The sequence below is a fragment of the Crassostrea angulata genome, chromosome 3 (assembly GCF_025612915.1).
Source record: "Crassostrea angulata isolate pt1a10 chromosome 3, ASM2561291v2, whole genome shotgun sequence".
NCBI classification, from domain to species: domain Eukaryota; kingdom Metazoa; phylum Mollusca; class Bivalvia; order Ostreida; family Ostreidae; genus Magallana; species Magallana angulata.
In genome coordinates this window covers 27,202,345-27,225,053 of record NC_069113.1, presented here as the reverse complement: position 1 = coordinate 27,225,053, position 22,709 = coordinate 27,202,345, and the positions used below count along the sequence as shown (strand labels likewise).

Sequence of the window (22,709 nt, the reverse complement as noted above, 5' to 3'; positions counted from 1 at the left end):
TAGGCATTGGATGTACCGTATAACGGGTAATTTTTACTGCTGTAATTTTTTACGAATTTGTCATAAAATAGGGTGATTTGAATTTTTACGCGTTATTTTTTTACGAATTGGACATGTCCGTAAAAATTAAAATCATCTGTGGTAAAATGGGGAAATTTCACCGTGACTTTGTTACAGTTGACACATATACAAATCAGAAAATCGTTTTTCTGTTAACGATTCCTTATATTTATAGCTAGGGATGTCAAATTGGTCGATTTTTAGTACTCGGTTACTCTGACGTTTTTCCGATCGAGTACCCGGGTACTCGGTAAGAGTGTAAATAAATATGAACAAGTACATTGATAACTGTAAAAACTTGGTCACTTTTGTAGAAATTCCTCCTTATGTTTAACAGTTTAAGACAAATGTGATTTAACATGCTTGTCATTCCCCCCGTATAGAATAAGCTAGTTTACTCGCACAGCTGATATTTTACGTTTTTTGAATCTTCAGTTCTTTTAAAATATTTCCAGACCTTTGAAGTTTAGGTCTGTTCAATTTCTCAACTGTGTGCTATCTAATTTATATAATAGACTATATAAACAACGATGTTCAGTGAAAACAAATCATTAAAGTAAGCCAAAAAATAAGGGTCGAAGACAGCCAAAGGTGAGAAAAGCTAGGTAACAGGTGCTTGGTCACGATAATTACTATATAAACGACGATGTTCAGTGAAAACAAATCATTAAAGTAAGCCAAAAAATAAGGGTCGAAGACAGCCAAAGGTGAGAAAAGCTAGGTAACAGGTGCTTGGTCACGATAATTACTATATAAACACTGCCACAGGCGATAACGGTCATTTAGCAGATTTAGAGACGTAGGAAATCCTAATAACTGTATGTACAAGTGCAATGGACGTTTTAAGTTTTAAACCGATTTTTATTTATCTGGGTATCATCATTGATGTACACCATGTGCTCGTCTCAGTTCGATTTACCGGGAAAAAAAGAAAGACAACTCCATTTCAAAATTTTTTTCTCTCTCTCTTTCTTTCTCTCCCAACCCAAAAAGACATCTAGCTACAAACGTTGATTTATACGTGGTTTTAAAAAATACTCAAGACTGACTGAAAGATCTGAACTGTAATCACCACCTGACCAAAAACGCCCAAATATACCTGCATGTACATGTACAGCCGTCAGGGACTGAGCTGAAGGTCATGAATATTACTCTCATACGTACGATGTGGAATCTTACGTGCGGTGTTTTTTTACTTCTGTGAAAATTTACGCGTTTATTTTTTACGGATTAATATAACTCGTAAAAATTAGTAAAAATTAGCAGCACGTAAAAAATACCCGTTATACGGTATGAAAATGTTTACTGTGCTAACAAGTCAATTGTAATACTGTAGATTCCTTATTTTACACGAGTACTTAATTCCGCGATTCAACGATTTACCATCAAATCGCGAGAACATAAAATCGCGAATGGCGAAATTTTTGTCATAGTTTCATGTAGTTTACATGTCTCCAAAAATTAAAAGCGAAATTTAAGAATTCGCGAGACGGGCTTCTCGCGATTTTACGCGGATATTAATTCCTCGCATTTAATTAGGAATTTACAGTATATTAATCAGTCAAGTAAATTTTAAAAAGTATGATAACCAAGCACCCTCTTTAAAACATTTAGATGTAGTTGGACAAACACTGACAATTGAGCATTAATTTTTTGGAACAATGTGTGACTTACCTTCAAAATCTTTTTGGATTTTCTTGAGTTCCTTTTCAATGTCATCAAACTGCACCAGCATGGCCTGTGTGATGTCGCTGTACTCGGGGACAGGGAGCTTGGCTCGCTCAGTCCCTGCCAGGTCTCGCTCAAACTTAGAGACGTAAGTACTCACTATAAACTGCAGCAGCGTCATCCTGTTGTCCTGAGGAGCAGAAGTAGACAGATTAAGGAGATCAAGTTTCCTGTAATTTTACCATGACTTATGTCAACGAAGTTTTCCCAGTATTTTTCATGGATATTTTTTTAACTCAATCAATCCATCTAGCTCTACTGTACATATCCATTGAAGCTAAAATAAATTTAACATTTTTGAAATCAAAGTTATAACCAATTCTTCCATAATCTCTATATGTAAACTGTCATATGCTTATTTGAAATTCTTTAACTAAGATGATCAAGTAGAACTTATGAAATGCAGTTTAATCCAGTGTTTCAAGCAGTGCTCAGTACACTGTACATTGAGAGTACCTTAGTTTTGACATCCCTCAGCTTGGCCAGGATTTCTATACCAAAACCGTCAGCCTGTCCACGAGACCGGTTTCCTAAGAAAAAAATCATCCCATACACTTCAAACATTCAAGCAGAGGACAACAAAATTTTAAGTACTTTTGTCCCATCATTTTTTGCAACAAAACATGTCCAATTTACACAATATAAAAGTATTAACTCCAGAACAATTTACCTCCATTCATATAGTTTCCTATGGCTAGCACTATACCCAGTATATCTCGGACACTTTTCCCATTATTCAGCATCTACAAATCAAAACACAGGTATCATACATGAACAGTTTCTTCATCAAAGGTATATCATGATTTACTTCTTTTTTCTATAGTGCAGGTTGTCATTTCATTATGAGAATAACCGGATACACATATCGTATTTCAGGCCAGATGATTAAAATCAATTCTTTCCCGATTTATATATACAAGTTATTACCGATGATCTTTTAAAATTTAGATATAATTGCCCTAATGGTGTTCACCTCGGATGTCATTTTGAGATTATTTAGCTTATTGTCTATCACAGATATGCTTTCCTGGAAGCTTTCTTGGAATAACAAGCAGAAGATTCTTTCTGCAAAGTCTGGAACTTGGTTGAGCTCAAACAAAAATCTGGAATACAGAAAAAAGGCTTCAATATAGCTATCCATGTCTTTTTTCTCTTAGAGATTAACCATTAACATTTATCATTATACATGTACAGCCAAAAAATTCTCCTTTAGATCAATACATCCATTTAATTTAGACCAATGATCCTTGATTCTAACCCCTCCCTTAATTTATGCAAAGACAATTCAGTAAATATGGTAATATTGATGATGTTCATGTTTAATAATTTTATTTGCACATTCTATCACCTCTGCATCTTCCACTTACTGATCAGGTTTATCCAACATTACATCCGGGTTTTTGTCAACATGTTTCTTTAATTTTTTCATTTCTTCATCATCAGCTCTCTGTACAAAATGAACATGTTGATTGAAAAAAAATTGACTTTTGAATTATTGACTGATTATTTAGAAAGGTACAAATGCAATTAATGTATGATTTTTTTTTTAAAATGTTTAAGGCCACACCAATATAATTTCTTGTTCATTGACCCCGTACGCTCATATCATAATAAAATTGTACAAATAATATTATTCTTAATTTCCCGCATCCAGTAAATTCTGCGCTGTTTTCTGTTAAGAAAAGAATTTAATAATTTTTCTATTGATCAATGTATCAAAAGGAAAAATTGACCAGAAAACTTCACCAATGCGCTACGTGCATTGATGAAGTTTTGCGGCCATTTTTTCTTTTGATACGTCAATCAATAGAAAAATTATTAAATTCTTAAAATTTAAAAACTTAAAATTCATTAAATTTTCAATGATTTCTATTTCGCTCTATTTTTCGTATTGTGAATAGTTTTAATTTATAAACCAGAAACAAGTAAAAATAATATAAGAGTCCGCACAAATTTACTACGTAAAAATTTTGCCTACAATAAAAAAGTAATATTATTATTTAATCCCTCACTCGCTCATATTTTTTCTCATTGGATGTCCGATGAACAAGAAATAATATTGGTGTGGCCTAAGGCCACATAAAATTAATTTTTAGATTTTTAGATTCTCATCCCCACCCGTCCCTCTGAAAATGGCCCGCCCTGATGCATTTTGTTTTGATTTAAAAACAAGAGGCCAATTGGCCTTAACGGTCACCTGAGTAGCATATAACCCATAAACAAACTTGTCGAGGAGTCTCGTATATGCATCTTATTAATTAGGTTTCATACTGGAGTAGAAAAATTATAAATCTGTAATGACGACAACCTCCCTGCCTTAAATCTTTCCAAAAGAACCGTGAAACCTATAATTTTGGCGAAAAACTGACAGATCTGGTCTACAAAATCATAAATTCAGTTTTACTTTCAGGCAAACATAATTATTCGTCAGTTTTTTTATACAGATGTGTGAGAATACAGAAGAAATTTTTTAAACATTATATGCATAAACACTATATTGCCCCCCCCCCTTCATGTCCTGAACCCTTGACCCAGGGGCCATGAATATCACAATTTAGGTAGAGGAGTTGGTGGACATCATAACCATGTATTCAGTTTTTGGCTCACATGTGTGGGAGTAGAGAAGATTTTTAAAGATTTAATACATTTTTACTATATGGCCATATTGGCCCCACCCTAGAGCCTGAACCGTTGACACAGGGGTCATGAATTTCACAATTTTGGTAGAGGGCTTCATGGACATCATAACCAGGCATTTAGTTTTTAACAAATATATATGGGAGTAGAGAAGAAGATTTTATAAGATTTAATACATTTTAACAATATGGCCATATTGGCCCCACCCTAGAGCCTGAACCCCTGACCCAGGGGTCATGAATTTCACAATTTAGGTAGAGGGATTCATGGACATCATAATCATGCATTTAGTTTTTAACAAATATATATGGGAGTAGAGGAGAAGAATTTCTAAGATTTACTACATTTTTACTATATGGCCATATTGGTCCCACCCTAGAGCCTGAACCCCTGACCCAGGGGTCGTGAATTTGACAGCTTTGGTAGAGGGCCTCATGAACATCATAACAAGGCATTTAGTTTTTATAAAATATATATGGGAGTAGAGAAGAAGATTTTCTAAGATTTAATTCATTTTTACTATATGGCCATATCGGCCCCACCCAAGAGCAAGAGCTCCTGACCCAGGGGCCATGAATTTCACAATTTTGGTAGAGGACCTCATGGACATCATAACCATGTATTCAGTTTTTTCCTCACATGTGTGAAGATTTTCTAAGATTTAATACATTTTTACTATATGGCCATATTGGCCCCACCATAGACCCTGACCAAATTGTCAAATTCATGACCCCTGGGTCAGGGGTTCACCCTGACCCAGGGGTCATGAATTTGACAAGTTTGGTAGAGGGCCTCATGGACATCATAATCATGCAATTAGTTTACCACGGGGGTGGTAGAGCCATGAATTTCACAATTTAGATTCCTCTTACCATAGAGATGCCTAACACCAAAAATGCATGGTAACAATCAGCCTTGTAGTTTTTAAATAAGGAATCATTCTTTGAGTATTATGAGGTGATAATTTCGTTCGGGGCATGATCAAATCCAATAAAGCCCGAAGGGCTTTATGATAGATTTGATCATGCCCCGACCAAAATTATCATTTCATAATATTTAAATATAAATAAGCAAACCCCGCTGGCGCCCTAATATGACGTTATATAGTACAAAATTGATACGTAGTGTTATCACAGGCAAAGACACTGGAAAATGTAAATATGAAGTTAAAATATGCAAAATTGTTAACGCACGACGACGGACAAAAACGGATAGCAATAAGGCACCTGAGTTTACACAGGCGACCTAAAAATTTAGGGAAAAAAAATTTAGGAAAAAATGTCGGGCTCGGTATACAACATTTTAATGGCTGCCTAAACATTTAGACTACCGTGTCACTTAAGTCATATTTGTTATCTTAAGAATACAAATGCCTTCATACATTAACAGTTAAGTTGAAATAAATTGGAATTAAAAGATTACAACTTGGTCTGTGTACTCATATTAGCATTAACAACTTAAAAGAATAGAGCAGTTGTTATTTCTAGATCACGAACGGTGAAGAAGGTGTTTCTTATAACATAAAAAATAATAAATAAAATCCGCCCACCCGCCCCTTATTTTTAGCAAATTAGGATGAGAATCTAAATATTAACTTCATATGGCCTAATCATAATTTTAAAACTTACATTATCATAGATTGCCTTCAACCTCTCCATATCAATACAAGACGAATCACACGACAAAATGGCTGTAATAAGTTGTGGAAATAAAATCACATTGAAGATTAAAGATGGAGAAATAAACATCAGAAACCAACATGGTTTGTTAATATAATGTAAAAGTGAAATCTACCATAAGAAATGAAAAATATCACAAAAACAATGACATTAAACTAAAAAAAGCATCTAGTCCATGTCTTGCTTTATATCTTCGTTAAATGTAAAAAGCCTTTAATAAAAGTAATGCTTGTTTAATTCAATGATTAAGACAGCCTGTAGATATAGTGTTCAGTAATTTTCACATCATTTTTTTTTTTTATTTCAAACATGACTGTATTCATATACAAGATGAGGACTGTACCATGTTCTATATCACTGACATCCACTCGCAGACTAGACAGCAGAATTCCCACCAGCTGGGATCGTTTAGGTGACAATACTTTGGCAACCTGAAACAAAATCACAAGTATATACAACATGTCAAACCCCATCATACTTTTATTAAAAATTGCTTTTTTACATTTGGAATTAGACAATATTAGACAGGTATTAGCTGAGCTCACTTTTAAAATCAGTTTAAGTTTAACAAAAAGACTATATGGTGAAAAAGTGAGACTGAGCCAAAAAGTGAGCTTGTCTAAGTTTTATGTCCCCATAGCATAATAAAAGGACATCTGTCAGAAGTTCTTAAAATCCTTTGAAATAATAATGCAATACATGTATATCATTCCAACCCTTGCACTCTGCATTTATTAAAAAGGACATGTTAATAAATCCCTAACTCTGTCTAGCTTGATTACCGGTAAGTCTTTGTGAACATACAAAAGTGCTCCAATTTATGCCCCTTCTATGCCTTTTTCAATTTTCCGAGGGATCATTGGGATGGGGGGCAAACCTATCTATGTCCCTTTTTTTACAACCTGAGGGACAATGGGGCTCACCTGTTTGGCGGGAGACTTGGCCCTTGTCTTGCTGGCTTTCTGCGATGCCTCGGAGGGGGGTTTACAGAACAGCTTGTCTACCTCATCCATATCAATGGTCGCCTCGTCTATTTCCTCCCACACCAAACGCATGCTGTTCAAAATGTAAAGAAACAGCTTTGAATCATTACTGATTTTATACAGTACCGTGTACATGTATTGAATCAATGAAATATAAGGGGACCATATTCATGGAACATTAATCTTTTTAACTATGTGCACTTGGATTTGTATTTATGAACAATGAATAAAGACTGTTCTTCATGATTCATCATATGAATTTGTGGTTGAGGCACCACCAAAGTCCAAAGAAACTGAGCCTCCATGAATTCTAATACATGTAATTCCACAGTATGTGTGCTCTATTACCTAAACAAGTCTAAGAAATAACCACATTGGGAGTATCAAACTGATACACAGTTTCCATCACTTACTCCTTGCTTTTGGATTTGATCTGATGAACTTGAATCCTCTGCCAGAAGAGAGGCTTCATGGGAGACTTGGTCTGTATAATGGGCTTCAGTGGTCCTGCAATCACAAGTTATTAACAGTCATTTTCTTCTTTTGTTTTCAATGACCCCCACTTTAGCCCAGAACAGATTTAACTCCTTATTGTCAATCATGAAATATTGTTATACTCTGTCCCGAGTTTTTGCTTCCACCACTTTTCGCTTGATATTTCAATAATCATAAATACCTCTGTGCTCAAACTATATACACTAATACAGCAAAACTCGGTTATAACGAAGTCACTGGGACCTAAGAAATTACTTCATTATATCCATAATTCGTTATAACCGTATAAGAAATTCATTAAATTTACATAGCTGGGGATCCAAGATGACTTCGCTATATCCATGAATTCGCAATATCCGTGTTTGTACTAAATGACTTTTACTGTATCAAAAAATGTCCATACAATCTGTTTTAAAATGCCCCCTCTAACACTTCAGGCTTCAATACAGAACCCAAAATAGAAAATCTACGGAAATTTTACACTGCATCAGCCATGAAATAGCCCAGATGATAACATTAAAAAATTGTTTGAGGTATTCTGAGTAAGTTCCAAATGGTAAAAAGATGTAAACCATTATAATGGTAAATCTCTGTAAGAAATTTGTTTTCGTTCCTGTGAACTTTTATGAGTGAAAAATGATAATGTGTTAATTTAATGAAAATATCTTGGATATTCTCCCTTTTATTGATTTCAACTGTACATGTATTTGTTTCACAAGTGACGGTATGTGTATTTTTATAAAAAATCATCAAAAAGTGATGGAAGCAATAACTTGGGACCGACTTTAATATCATAACCGATGTTTTTTCTCTATTAGTTCTCTGATCTCACCTTTCTTGTTTACTCCTGGTCCCCCTGGGATTGGTGGAGCAGGAGGAGGTGGGGGGCCACCTGGTGCAGGAGGAGGGGGTGGAGGAGGAGGAGGAGCCCCCATCCCCGGGGGAGGAGGCGGGGGTGGTGGAGGGGGTGGGGCATTGGGACGGAGCTCATCAGGTGGTAGTGGCATTGGCAGGTCTCCATCTTCATCATCCCTGCAAGAACACAGAATATCTCAATACAAGAAACATAGTCATATAAAAGCAGTAAATGCTATAAACATACAAACATAGCCGAGCGATACCTTTGTATTTGAGGATACTCTCCTGTGATACACTCTGGGGTCACTGGTGTGTGGAATCTCTGGGAGGCAGGGGTCCCAGTGACAGCAAACATTTCGCCCCCATTGGCAGGGGTCATGAAGTCTTGCTCCAGCTGTTTCTGGGCCTCTACCAGAGCCTCATTCTGGTCCCTCAGCTCCTGCAGCTCTCTCTCGAGTCGGACGATTCTCTCAGTGCTCTCTGTGAGTCGAGTCTGGTACTCTTCCCTGCACCGGTCCAGCAGAGACTGGTTCTCTGACTGCAATGTATCGCAACATCCAAAAGATTCAAACATGGAATTCAAGGTCAAGATCTAACAAATAAGTTTGATTTTTGGTGCTTCATTCATTATGATGTCATTACTTCATTCAAGAAATCGTTTTGATAGACTACCTTCAGTTTCTCCACCTCCTGCTGGTACTCCTTCTTCACATTGGCAAACGCTGCCTGTTGTTCTGAGGAAAGAATTAAAAGTGTCCAATATTACTTTAACATTCAACATTAAAGATTAAATATTATTTATTGTTCACATTTCAGAATTTTTTTTTGTTACACTACGACCAACGCGGTTTGCATATTTACCACGAATCTTCATGGTGTGAAATTGATCGCGGTTTAGCACAGGTAACTCGGGTAAAACTGCGCTTCCTCGCGGTACAGCTTCTCACCTTGTCCACACCACCGGGTACTGTGAAATCAATCTCAGGTGAAAACTGTTCTTGTTTTTAACGCGAGTTACCTCCCCCAATTTCTTCTCATTTGGGAAATATGATTGAGGGAATTAATGAATATTAATTCATATTCCTTTATTTTATGAATGGAGTTGATTGTTACAATTCATTATTTAAAAAAGTGGGGGAAATAAATGGAATGTGTAATTATGCTAATACAGAATTTTGTATACTTTTTTGTGAATGAGCGTTACATATTTAATCCTGGCACATTAATCGCTGAAAATTATTGGTTATCAATTAATTCGATTAATTAAAAAACATTTCACCAAAATATCTTATTTAGCCTTGGGAAAGGGATTATTAATTGGCATTTCATTTACAATCTTTCATAATTAATTCAAAACATACCTTACACTTGGTCATTTCTCTTAAATACATTTAAAAAAATTCTTTTAATGAATAACAAAGTACATGTAGATATAAAATGTTTTAAAATGCACTCGCATATCACGCTTGACCCGAGTTTGATCCCTGTAATTGACAGTGGTTGTATGTGAATGGGTATGGTGGTCGCCCGCTTGGACACGTGGGTTTTCTCCGGGCACTTTGGCTTCCTCCCACATCAATGACCCCCTCGCGCTAACATCTGTGCCAACGCAAGATATCAATATAAGTTGTAGAACTTGTTTTTCAATCGTTGTAAAATAAAAAAGGTTCAGTCAGTTTAAGAAAATGTTAAGGTACCTCACTACACCTACACTTATACTTTTTAAGATACTACGTCACAAGATTGAGATTATGTTTTGTTAAACTGTTTATATCGTTTGATTGGGTTGTATATCATCGTAGCTCAGTGGTTAATGTATTGGGCTTCTGAACGGCAGATCATGAGTTCAAATCCGCCAGTTCATGTTAACTGAATTAAATTTTTGAAAATGTAATTTTTCATCCAAAACTGCACATTTTTTGCCTATTAGACTTAAATACTTCTTATCCATTATGATATCTATCATAATCAAGTAATTTTCTGCTGATTTGAGAAAATATTTCACGGTGTAGTGAGCCACCTTAAGAAAGTTTTAATTTTCAAATTTCTTAGAATTTTATATATTTTGATTTTGAAGAGAGAGAGAGAGAGAGAGAGAGAGAGAGAGAGTCTCAACATTCGATAAGATTTCTCACAGTACCTAGCCAGAGCACTGGTGCTGTCACAAGACAGGAAGTGTTATGTAATAGTTATACACACCCATAAACACAGGGATAGCTTTACTATAAATTGTGCTGTACTTTCGATTTTCTACCTGTCTGAATCATGTATTATTTTATCTTCATGCAGTAAAGATTGAAAGCTTGAATGAACAGGGACTTATATATATAAGTCCCTGGTATGAAAAATATTTCTGAAAACACCCATCAAATTACGACAACATGTGCGCTTATGTAGAGAACTGCATTTCAATCAGAATACCGTTATGGCTACATATACTACTTTACCAGTTCACATAATGTATTAGTTATTTGAAATGAGAGAGAGAGAGAGAGAGAGAGAGAGAGGTTGAGAGAGAGAGAGGTCCCAACATTCGATAAGATTTTTCACGACACGTGTTCAGAGCAGGGGTGCTGTCACAGACAGGAAGTGTTATGTAATAGTTACACACCCGTAAAATTGCTCGAAGTGAGTCTCAGGTCCAACATTTTTCCCAATATAACAAAGAAAATATACTCTCTTGATCTCTCAAAACCTCTTGATCCCTCGAAGTCAAACTGCAGTCCTGTTATTCATAATCTATTATTTTTTACTCTCAATACCTCAAAGTGGCTGTGTATATGCAATCATACCTAATTTTAACACCTACTTAGTCATTTAAATGACTCAAGGAGTTAGATGCTGGACCCGTGTAACGGGATGTTTCTTGGGAGACTTGCCCTGCAAGGTGATACTTGTTCTATGATTGACCATACCATACCTAAACTATAATTAACACCCACCGTCTTAAGATAATTTACATAAATGTACTTAAAATCTTATTTATTTAAAACAAGAGAGATGGAGGCCGAAAAGTAGTTAATGAGTTATATAAGAGTCAGATTGAGGGGGAAAGATACAAGTTGAGTTGATGCCTACAGTAGCGACCTCATAGTACATCGCGTAATATTTGTCTTCTTAAAATCTGTGTCATATTTTCAACTCATCATATGCAAAAAAATAATACTTTAAAATATTACTAATTTTCAAGTACACGTAATTATGTGCATGATTTTTGTAATACATTGCTATGTTTGGGGCTCTTGTATAACATTAACAAAATACATGTAGCAATAGTTTTCTAGAAGTTTTAGTTAAAACACCATCACAGTATCACGGGAAAATACAGGATCCGCGTTGGCCGTAGTGTATTTCATGTTTAATACATTTTTTGTTTTTTGTTTTGGTTTTTTTTTACCAAAAAGATTAATTCACCACAATTCTATTTGAAATCACAAATGTGTGAAATTTTATCCCAATAAAAAATTATCCTTTTACAGTAATCTACCTGCATTGACACTTCCATCCAGTACCAAATGTCAGTTATTGCATACATTATTTCATATTAACAGATCAAAAATTATTAATGAAATTATAAAAAATATCATTTCTATCATTATTCTATTATCCAAACACTATGACTAATGACTTAGTGATTTGTTAAGCACTGCATGTTTAGTGAATTAAAGAATCACAGAAATGCATTCGTGTAATTTCTTTAAACTCTGTAGGTGATATTTGCATATAACATTGCTTACTTCTTTTACTACTAACTTAAACTTTAATTGGTTACTACATGTATATCCGGTAATAGACTAAAAATCCAATGCAAAACTAAGATAACTGTGACTATTTCATATGAACCACACGCTCTCTTACCAGTACTTAAAATACAAGAGGCCCATGGGCCACATTGCTCACCTGACATTATAAAATCAGCTTTATGAAGTCATATCCAAAATATTGTGACAATGAATAAGTAAAATAGATCCTGTATTAAAAGATTTTCAAAATTTTCTACAGATGTTCGTATGTTGAGTGCCTTTCATAGCAATATCACATATTGAGCATTGTTATTCTGAAAAAGATCTTAAATAACTGTTCATATAAATAAAAACCAACATCAATCTTTGAACCCCTTGTGTGGCCTAAGAATTATCCAGGGCCACAGTCTAAACAACTGAGAATCAACAAACGTCAATATGCTTGCATATTAGTAATACTATATCTATTTTTGAAAATTATCAAATTTATTTATTAAGTAAATATTCAACCAACGCCCCCTCCCCCACCCATTATAGTCGAATCCTTTTTAATTTGATTTTTAAGGATTTTTTTCTACATTTATCACAATACCTGGGAATGCTTCCCATTTAATTAATTTTCAAAAAAGAAGAAGATATTTCTCCCCTCCCCCTACCCACGAGGATCATGGTTTGAAGAAACAAGAATCTATACTACCTGAGAATGCTTCCACACAAGTTACAGCTTTTCTGGCAATTTGGTTTTAAAGAAGAAGATTTTTAAAGTTCTCTTTAGTTTTACATTGGTGGCCCCACCCCAGGGATCATGACTTGAACAAACTTGAATTTACACTACAATGCTTCCATACAAGTGACAGCTTTCCTGGCCATTTAATTTTTGAGAAAAAGATTTTTAAAAATGCCAACAAATTTTTCTTAATACCGGTAATATCAAATAATTCTTAATTTTTTCCATTTCGAAAAAGGTGTGGCCCTTCATTTTAACACAATTCAATCCCTTTTACATATGGAAACTTTGTGCCAAGTTATGTTGAAATTGGCCCTGTGGTTCTTGAGAAGATGTCGAAAATGTAAAAAGTATACAGATGGACAGACAGACAGACGACTGACAAAAAGTGATCAGAAAAGCTCACTTGAACTTTCAGCTCAGGTGAGCTAATAATACAGGTAGTATATCTTAAATCATTAACTTTAACCCATCTTTGCTAGCCAAGGGTTTTCAGTCCACTTCGCTCCCCATAAACCCCTTGGCTAGTGAAGATGACTTTAACCATTAATTATATTAAATATACACAAAATAAATGAAAATAAAGTTTAAGTTAAAAATATTTCCCAAAAAAGAAATGTAAATGATACAATATTAAACTAAATTTAATTCCCAAATAATAAGTTTCAGCAAAATTACAAATTCTAAAACAAAAAAAATGAGGGGAAAAAGAGAATGAAATAACGTTGATATTTTGAATAAATAGCAATGAATTTAAATCCATTACCAAATGTGGAAATTTCCTTTTTATTATTCCAAATTCAACATCTAATAGACTGGTTTTGTAATTTGTTTGATAAGAGCATACTTAAGAAGAGCATATTAAAAGTAAAATATTTGATATTGCCCTAAATTACAATCTTTCAAATTTAATATCCTTTAAGGAATTTTCCACATTTGGAAACATTAGAGTTATATGTCAACTATGCAAAGCCACTAAAATCCAAACCCTTCATAAACTTTGTCATGTAGCTCCTGTAGTATTGTTCTGAAAAGTAGCACATCATTCAAAGCAGTGCACAATCGGAAAACTTGTACTGTTTTCATTACAAGTATAATTTCATATTTTAAAATATTCAATTAATACCAGCATTAATTAATAATAAAAAATTCACTCTACATTGTGTCCCATTTATTCATTTCCCTCCATTTGCTTGAGACAAAAGTATTTATAAAAATTCAAAACAACTGAAAACAAAAGATTTTGATCAAGAAATGCATTTAATATTTAATGAAATAAGAATATGGCATTGCCCATTTGTTGTGCCTGTAAAAACTTTGCACATTTATTTCATAAATATAAATGTGACCTTGACTTTGATTTAAAACCTCAAATTTTTTTTCACAAATGAAAAAAATATATCTTGACACTGAATAGAGATATATATGTTCATGGGTTATCAATATCCTCTGACAAATAACCAGCCCCTATCCAATTGTCAAATACTAGTAGTTCTAATATCCTCAAAAAATTGTCTGGACTTAAAAAAAAAATCATGAAAACTTGCTGTTTATATACAGAGTTTGAAATTAAATATATCATATTCAATCTATTATTCTGGACTTTGCATGTAAGAATGGCTAACCTGCTTCAGTGTATTTGTGGCCGAACTCATCCTTTGATGGCATGGGAGGCCACATGGGGCCCAGTTTTCCTATGTCTACATCCTGTCTGATCGGGGCGTTCTCTGTGTGGGTCCAGAAATACATACAGTCCGGCTGCAAGCAAACAGACCAACAATACTTAATTACTATCATATTTAAAGTCATGATAGACCACACTCAAATTGATGCATTAGAATAATCAAAATTAGTTTCTTTGTTTCACTGTTAGCAAAGGACATATTTTTCACTGAAGTAATTTTGATTGGCAAAAGTTAAACATTTTGTATCCTTTCAAAACTTCTCTTATAATACATGCATGTATTATTTAATTACATGTACATGTATTGGAGTATCAAATCAAATTTTCAAATACATATACCTTTGTATGCCGACACAAAAACACAAATTTTCAAATAAAATTCAAAACGATAAATCCATTCCAACATTTATATTTCACAGTGCAGTCACATGATGTGAAAAATCAAGATTGCAGTAAAAATTGATTAAAGTTCTTCATTGGGAAAAACATAAATACTACGTAGAATAACAAAAGCACTGCAGTACTGTAACATTGACACTTGGAAGAGAACACACATGTATCCATAGCATTAATGTGTAAACTGATGACACAACATAATTATTTCATGACTATAAAGCACCACAGTTAAAGACCATACAAGTTTCAAATTCACCATCAATATTTTCTCCATATCCAATCTGCTACCTTACCACTGTTAACAAATACCTAACAAATTCACAATGTGTGTAAATTGTCATATTTCCCTGAGTTATTCTGGGTTTTTTTTCCCTTTTCTGAGGGCCAAAAAGTCAGTTTAGCCACAGCGTAACAATGACAGGGCAAAATATCTGCTTATAAAAAACGAATATCAATTTCATAAAAGTATGACAGAAATCTCGAGCTGACCAGACTTTCAGGCCTTGTTGGGGTCACTCAAGCATGAAGTGTGTCCCTTGATTCATGCCTACTTCATGGTAACTCAATCATATATTGTAGTCGAAAGATTACAATCATCATGTACACCGGAATAACCTTTTAGATGACATTGAAAAAAGCTTTCTTGAAAAACACATACATGTATATAAATAAAATCACTTTGCTCTTTTCTACCTTTGAGTACCATTTTCCAATTACAAACATGTATACACTTTTATAGTTGAAGTGGTTCAGTACATCTTGCCTATGTAATAATCAGTGACACTTTTTCAGGCTGGTTTATTCATCTCTCTATTCAATGGATTAAGTTTAATCTATTGAAACTAATTTAATAAATATCCCAAGAATGCAAATTTTCCAAATCATTGACACTGAACCTCATTAACTATAAACAAGAGGCCCATGGGCCACATCGCTCACCTGAGCAACAATAGGTATGATAAAATCAGCTTAATGGAGTCATAATACAAACTATCTGGACAATATACAATAACACATGTAGATCCTGTATAAATAAAATCCATTTCCCCCCCTGGATATTCTTATGTTTATAATCATTAGTCCCTTTTCTAAAAGGATGATTTTGTAGTCATATCACCTGTTGAGCATTGCAGTTCTCAAAAAGATCCTAAACAATTGTTTATATGAAGGATGTAAACCTACATCAAACTTTGAACCCCTTGTGAAGCCTAAGAATCGTCCAGGGGCCAAAGTCTAAACAATTTGAAAGAATCAGCAATATTTCAAAGTGCTTGCATATAAGTAAAACCATATATTTTACATTTCATTTTTTGTAAATAATTAAAATATTTTCCTTTAAAAAATTGGAATCCCAAAGTGGCCCCACCCTACTCCTCAAGATTTTGATTTGAAAGAATTTAAATCTACATTATCTGAGGTTGCTTTCAGTAAAGTTAAAGCTTTTCTGGGCAAACAGTTTATAGAAAAAGATATTTTAAATTTTTTCTATTTATATTCCTATGTGAATTTTTGCACCCCAACCCCCTCCCCGGGGGCCATGATTTGAACAAACTTGAATCTACCCTTCCTAATAATGCTTTCACACAAGTTTCAGCTTTCCTGGCTGATATGTTTCTGAGAAGTAGATTTTAAACGATTTACATTATATATTCCAATGTAAAAGTTCGACCACCCCCATTGTGGCTCCACCCTACCCCCAGAGTCATGATTTTCACAAATGTGTATCTACACTACATAAAGATGCTATCACACAAGTTTCATCTTTCCTGGCTGATTAGTAGATAAAGATTTGAAAAGATTTACACTATACATTCCTATGCAAAAGGTCGACCCCTCTCCATTGTGGCTCCACCCTCCCGCGGAGTAATGATTTTCACAACTTTAAATCTACACTACATGAGGAAGCTTCCACACAAGTTTCAGCTTTCCTTGCTGATTGGTTTCTGAGTAGAAAATTTTTAAAGATTTACTCTATATATTCTATGTAAAACCCCCCTTGTGACCCCACCTAACCCCCGGGGACAATGATTTGAAAAAACTTGAATCTACACTACCTGAGGATGCTTCCATACAAGTTTAAGCTTTTCTGGCAATATGGTTTCTGAGAAGAAGATTTTTGAAAAATATCAACAAATTTTCAATAAATCCTTATTATCTCCCCTTGGAAGAGAGCATAGCCCTTCATTTTAACAAACTTGAATTTCCTTTACCCAATGAGACTTTGTGCCAAGTTTAGTTGAAATTGGCCCTGTGGTTCGGTAGAAGAAGTTCAAAATGTAAAAAGTTTACAGACAGACGGACGGATCACAAAAAGTGATCTTGAGCTTTCAGCTCAGGTAAGCTAAAAACATAGAGGTTTATTAATTTATTTCAATGTTTATTGATCCTAAAGTCAGGATATTCTCCAGATCCACAAGGGCATTAAATTTTAGAATTTGGTACCACAGAGAGCTTACTGAATGCCTGTACCATTAAAACTGGGTTATAAAAGAAATAATTGGGGAGCATTAAATTCCATTATTATTCAATTACAGTAACAAAAGGTTCAAATAATTATCACTCTATTATATGGTTCAATTTTTTTCATATGCAATTGTGTCTAGTTTGCCAAGATTATTGTAGAACTTATGACCCACAATTTAGAGCAGTAAGATTGTCTAAAGTTTGTCATTTGGATGCTAATAAAAACAGACATTGACCAATTTGAAATGGAATTGATTTAAGAAAAAAGGTTACAAAATTACTGCACAAAAATTGTTTCCTTTACCAGAACACTGGAAAATAAAAATATTTACCTTGAACATTTGTTCATTCCTTCCTTCCTTTTCCTTCATGATTCCTGCTGCTATGAGACATGTACAGAATTGTGTCAGTACGACACTCATGTCGTGTCGCGTCATCACCAGGCGAAGGTAGTGTTTGTCATCAATGGTGGACTGCAACCAGTTCAGCAACATCTGACCTAAAAATGACATTTGAAAAATTAATTGATTTCTATCATATTTAATTAAATAGACAAAACAATTTTTCACTGGACATTTTTTTTTCATACCTTCAAATACTTCGAATTTGGTGAAGTCCACAGTTCCAGGAATAGACAGAGGCCAACTGACAGCATCCTCCAAATTATTTGGCCGTCTCCGAAGTATTTCTTTCCCTCTAGGATCACTGAGTTGCCTTTTTTCATCGCAGAAAGCCAGAGGAGAAGATGCTGGCGGAAGAAACATTGGGCTCGAGGGAGAAGACTTACTGAGGGGTGAATTCTCCCCAGAGGTATTTCTGTTTCGAAATTTGGCGTGAACTTTATCTTTACTCATGTCATCAATGTCTGTTTCCTGGTCATCGCTACAAGAATGGTTGCTGTTTACAGATGCGGAGTGAGGGGAGTTTTTCATACCCGTTTCTCCAAAACGTTTGCTGAGGAACTCTTGGTCTCGGTCTTTCATGGCTTTGTCCAGATCTGTTACTCCAGTCATTCGCTTCAAGGATGGACTTCCTCGGAAAGCTGGATTTTCTCTGGTGGTTGGACTAGAAGGTTGTTGATTAGACTGGAATTCATTACTTAACTGTGATTGGTTGCCATTACTTTGGTTGGCTGGAGGACCCTGTTGGCTTCTTTCACTTTTATTTTGCCGATTGTCACACATAATTTGAGGCTGCTGTTGATTTTGTTGGGTTTCATGACCAGGAGTTTGACCACTCTGGAACTGACCCCCATTACTGGTATGGCCATCAAAGGAATTGCTCTGTTGGAATTGTTGAGGGCTTCTGCCTCTGACTCTTTGCCGACCCCCAACTGATCTTTCAACTTTTTCCTCTGATGAATAGATCAGTGTGGGGTCCTTCACTGGATCAACACCACTGTCTTCCTGTTGCCTGCTCCCCTGCTGATCCTCCCGTGAATTCAGTGACCTGTCCCTCCGCCTGACTTCAATCTGAGGCCTGCTCTCCCTGTCTCTGTTGAATGACCTAGATCTCAACAATTTGTAAGTGGACTGCAGCTTGGCCATCAAAGCGCTGTCCTTCCCATAAGCATTCTCTTTTTGTTGTTGAATAATTATTTCTGCTTGGTTTGCAGCCGGCATGCATCGCTCCTTGTTATCGCAGCTAGAGTACTGTACATTCTGACCTGAAGGACTAACATTTTCAGGGGTCAGAGAGGGTCTGTCTTTTCTGAGGTTAGCTAACACTGCAGGAGGCGGGGGCATGGCCTCCCTTCGGCGACCCCTGTCCAGACTTTGTGGCCGTCTCTGTCGTCCGTCTTCAGACCCTGATGCCTCATTCCCAGAACTGCTTTCATTCAGGTTTCCTTGGTTGTATCTGGAAGCAGTGGTACTGCTGGGTTGCTGAAAAGAGGAAGGTGGTCCTCCATTTCTACTGGACCTGTCAGTCAGAACCTGGGGTCTTGAGGGTAAAACATTAATATCACCCCTCATGGGTCCTTCTTGTCTTTGAGGCTGAGTAACAGAGGGAGTCTGACCCTCAGGGTCCTGTTCTGAGTCTCTTGTTATGTACCTTCTCCTTGGAGTTCGTTGTCTTGAAGCACGTTCTTCTGAATTAATTCCTTCTAACTGAGTATCTTGATATTTGGCAAGATCAGAATTTTCTTGAGGCAGACGATCACTGCTGCCCTCTCTTTGTGGATGTCGCTGTCTTTCTCCACTACTGGCCCTTACTGGATGTCCTTGTCTCTCGCGACTGCCCTCTCTACGTGTGTTCCTTGATTGGTCTCCACTATCTTGTCCCTGGGAATTGCCGTCCTGTTGTCCATATCTTTGTTGTTCACTAAACCCTACTCCCTGTGAATATCTCTCTTGATCTGTAGTCACCCCTCTTGGAGAATATCTCTGTCTCTCCTGGCTTTTCCCCCTTGGATGTGGGTATTGCTGTTCACCGCTGTCATTCCTTTCTCTGTGTCTATCAATGCTACCATCTCTTTGGGGATATCTTTGCTGGTTAAGATCTCCTTGAGGATATCTGTGTTGGCCTGGGTCTCCCTGAGGGTATCTTTGTTGGTTTGGGTCTCTCTGAGGATATCTGTGTTGATTGGGATCTCCTTGGTTAGGGTCTCCTTGGGAATATCTTTGTTGGCTTGAATCTCCCTGAGGATATCTTTGTTGGTTGGGATCTCCTTTGGGATATCTTTGTTGGCTAGGATCTCCTTGGGGATATCTTTCTTGGTTTGGATCCCCTTGAGGATTTCTGAGTTGGAAAGAGTCCCCCTTGGGATATCTCTGTAGGTTGGGATCTCCTTGAGGATATCTTTGTTGGTTGGGATCTCCTTGGGGATATCTTTGTTGGTTTGGATCTCCTTGATGATATCTTTGTTGGTTTGGATCCTCTTGAGGATATCTCTGTAGGTTGGGATCTCCTTGAGGATATCTTTGTTGGTTGGGATCTCCTTGGGGATATCTTTGTTGGTTTGGATCTCCTTGATGATATCTTTGTTGGTTTGGATCCTCTTGAGGATATCTCTGTAGGTTGGGATCTCCTTGAGGATATCTCTGTAGGTTGGGATCTCCTTGAGGATATCTTTGTTGGTTGGGATCTCCTTGAGGATATCTTTGTTGGTTGGGATCTTCTTGGTGATATCTTTGTTGGTTGGGATCTTCTTGGTGATATCTTTGTTGGTTGGGATCTCCTTGGGGATATCTCATATTACTGGGATCTCCCTGAATATGTCGTTGTCTTTCACTACTCCCCTCTCTTCGTCTCTGTCTGTCATAACTCCCTACCCTCTGGGAGTACATCTGTTGCCCATTTTCATTTCTCTGTGTCTGTCTCCCTCCTCTTCCTGACCCAGAATCTATGTTGATATAATGTTGGCCTGATTTATCAAATGGATTGACATTACTTTGGGGTGAACCTGTCCCTGTATTCTCAGATATGTGAAAATTATCCAAGCTTCTTGCTAAATCTTGTAAATTTTCCTGAGCCATATTTAAATGTTTATTTGACTTTTTTCCTTAAATCATGCCAGTGCCACTGCATGATTGATTCTTTCAATTACCTGCAATCAAAACAAATCTTTGAATAATAGGTACATGTATGTATTGAAAAAATTTTGGGGGAAAAATTGTTTATGGTGAAAAACTAAAGGCCAATATCAATGCATATAAAGAATGAATAAAGCCAACAATAAATTTTCTTTTAGCGCAAATCCAGCATGGGTGTACACACTACAGCCAATTTACCATTGTGTTGAGTGATGACACTTTCTAATCAGCGTGTATTTCAATTGGAATTCGCAACAAAGATTCTGATTGGCACATATAGACCCACCAATTTATCAAATGCATGCTAAAATATGCTGCTAACATGAGGAGACATATGTTGGAAAAAGAAAACTTATAATAAAGTTGTACTTGCAAGTAAAAAATTTCATGCAGAGTTATTTGAAAACGGGGCAATGTTTACGTACATCTTTAAAAACCCCAGAAAAAGTTCTCTGAAAGCAGGGATGGGCCCATACAGATTAAAGTCACAGACTGTACTTCGCTCATCGTTTATTGAAAATCGTTTACACCATAAAAAACAAGAAGCGATTACTGTGAGAACTCTTAGTCAATTTTTGCAGTGATTTAGTTTTGGCAGTCCTGATACAGAGTAAACAACACAGGTGGCAAAAGCCGCAATTGAGGCATAATTTATCAAAACCACGGTACAGGAAAGAGTGGGCATGTACTAAAACTGTCAATGAAAATGCTTGTTTTATAAACAGCAACTCACGATCCAAATCGTGTTGTCATTCAACGCATCAGTCGATCTGTCGCAGTGTGTACACCCATGCTGGATTTACAATAAATCAAAGCATCACACATCTCATAATTTATTTTCATGTTTTATCATAGCACATACAATTAAACATTGTCAAATTGAACTAGAAAGGAAAAACATTGTGATACTATAATATCAAAAGTAAAGGGGTTTAAATTCATGGGACCAAATGACGATAAACTGATGATAAACCAACTCACTTTGACAAATGAACATGATCATATATGAAATATTATACAAGATATCGAATTTCATCAGTATTTATGTTAAAATCATTCAAAATGTTATATTTAGAAACATTTGCGTTACATCTGTGATTTTGAAGTTCATTTGAAAAAAATATAAAAGAGTTTGTTGTCTAGCTGTCATAAAGTCATTGATACAAAAAAATAATAGTGCAAGCTGTGCCTCATGTGCAGTCAATCAATTTATCCGAATTTGAAAAGAAGAGGAGGAGAGTAAGTTGTGATTAAAAAACCCACTTATTTCTAGCTTATAAAAAGTTAAAGACATAATGATCATGACCAGCTCAGTGCCAGCTGATGACAATGTAAGTAGAAATATTCGAACACATGTGTAATTCCAAACAACATATGTAAATATACCATGCATGCTTCAAATGAATGTGAAAATTATGTAAAGTAGAATATGTTCGGCCATTCACTTACGATAAGTCAAATAATAGAAATGAAAACTTACAAAGTTTGACAATTCCCTGCATGTTTATACATTTTCGTTTCCGGTAGTATAATCATAGGACCAATATGAGACCGAATTCGTAAACATTTAAAAATTCTTGTTCATTTCATGGTTAGCTATAAATATACAGATGAGCTACGTTGCTAGCTACAGCATTTAAAATAAATTGAAATATCTATTGATATGTGCTAATACAAATATTAGATTTATGTTTGTTTCCTTCGATGTATCAAATTTTACCCC

The 22,709-nt window shown here is 35.6% G+C and overlaps 1 protein-coding gene across 2 annotated transcripts in view; it reads right to left on the bottom strand.

The window, feature by feature from the left end:
• Nucleotides 1–22,674, bottom strand: part of LOC128178061 (ribosome-binding protein 1-like) — a 30,640-nt gene extending 7,966 nt beyond the window's left edge. The window contains exons 1-17 of one of the 2 annotated variants that reach the window (XM_052845053.1): nucleotides 22,467–22,674; nucleotides 18,043–21,000; nucleotides 17,786–17,952; nucleotides 14,536–14,668; nucleotides 13,899–13,937; nucleotides 9,113–9,174; nucleotides 8,704–8,978; nucleotides 8,415–8,614; nucleotides 7,501–7,594; nucleotides 7,028–7,160; nucleotides 6,448–6,535; nucleotides 6,054–6,115; nucleotides 3,156–3,235; nucleotides 2,762–2,891; nucleotides 2,459–2,531; nucleotides 2,245–2,318; nucleotides 1,735–1,918 (exon numbers count right to left, since the gene is read on the bottom strand). In XM_052845053.1, the coding sequence (XP_052701013.1) occupies nucleotides 1,735–1,918; nucleotides 2,245–2,318; nucleotides 2,459–2,531; nucleotides 2,762–2,891; nucleotides 3,156–3,235; nucleotides 6,054–6,115; nucleotides 6,448–6,535; nucleotides 7,028–7,160; nucleotides 7,501–7,594; nucleotides 8,415–8,614; nucleotides 8,704–8,978; nucleotides 9,113–9,174; nucleotides 13,899–13,937; nucleotides 14,536–14,668; nucleotides 17,786–17,952; nucleotides 18,043–20,929 (4,681 nt within the window). In that variant the 5' untranslated portion in view covers nucleotides 20,930–21,000; nucleotides 22,467–22,674. The remainder of the gene's footprint in view (nucleotides 1–1,734; nucleotides 1,919–2,244; nucleotides 2,319–2,458; nucleotides 2,532–2,761; nucleotides 2,892–3,155; nucleotides 3,236–6,053; nucleotides 6,116–6,447; nucleotides 6,536–7,027; nucleotides 7,161–7,500; nucleotides 7,595–8,414; nucleotides 8,615–8,703; nucleotides 8,979–9,112; nucleotides 9,175–13,898; nucleotides 13,938–14,535; nucleotides 14,669–17,785; nucleotides 17,953–18,042; nucleotides 21,001–22,466) is intronic. The other variant, XM_052845054.1, reaches the window with a different exon arrangement.
• Between the last annotated feature and the right edge of the window lie 35 nt (nucleotides 22,675–22,709).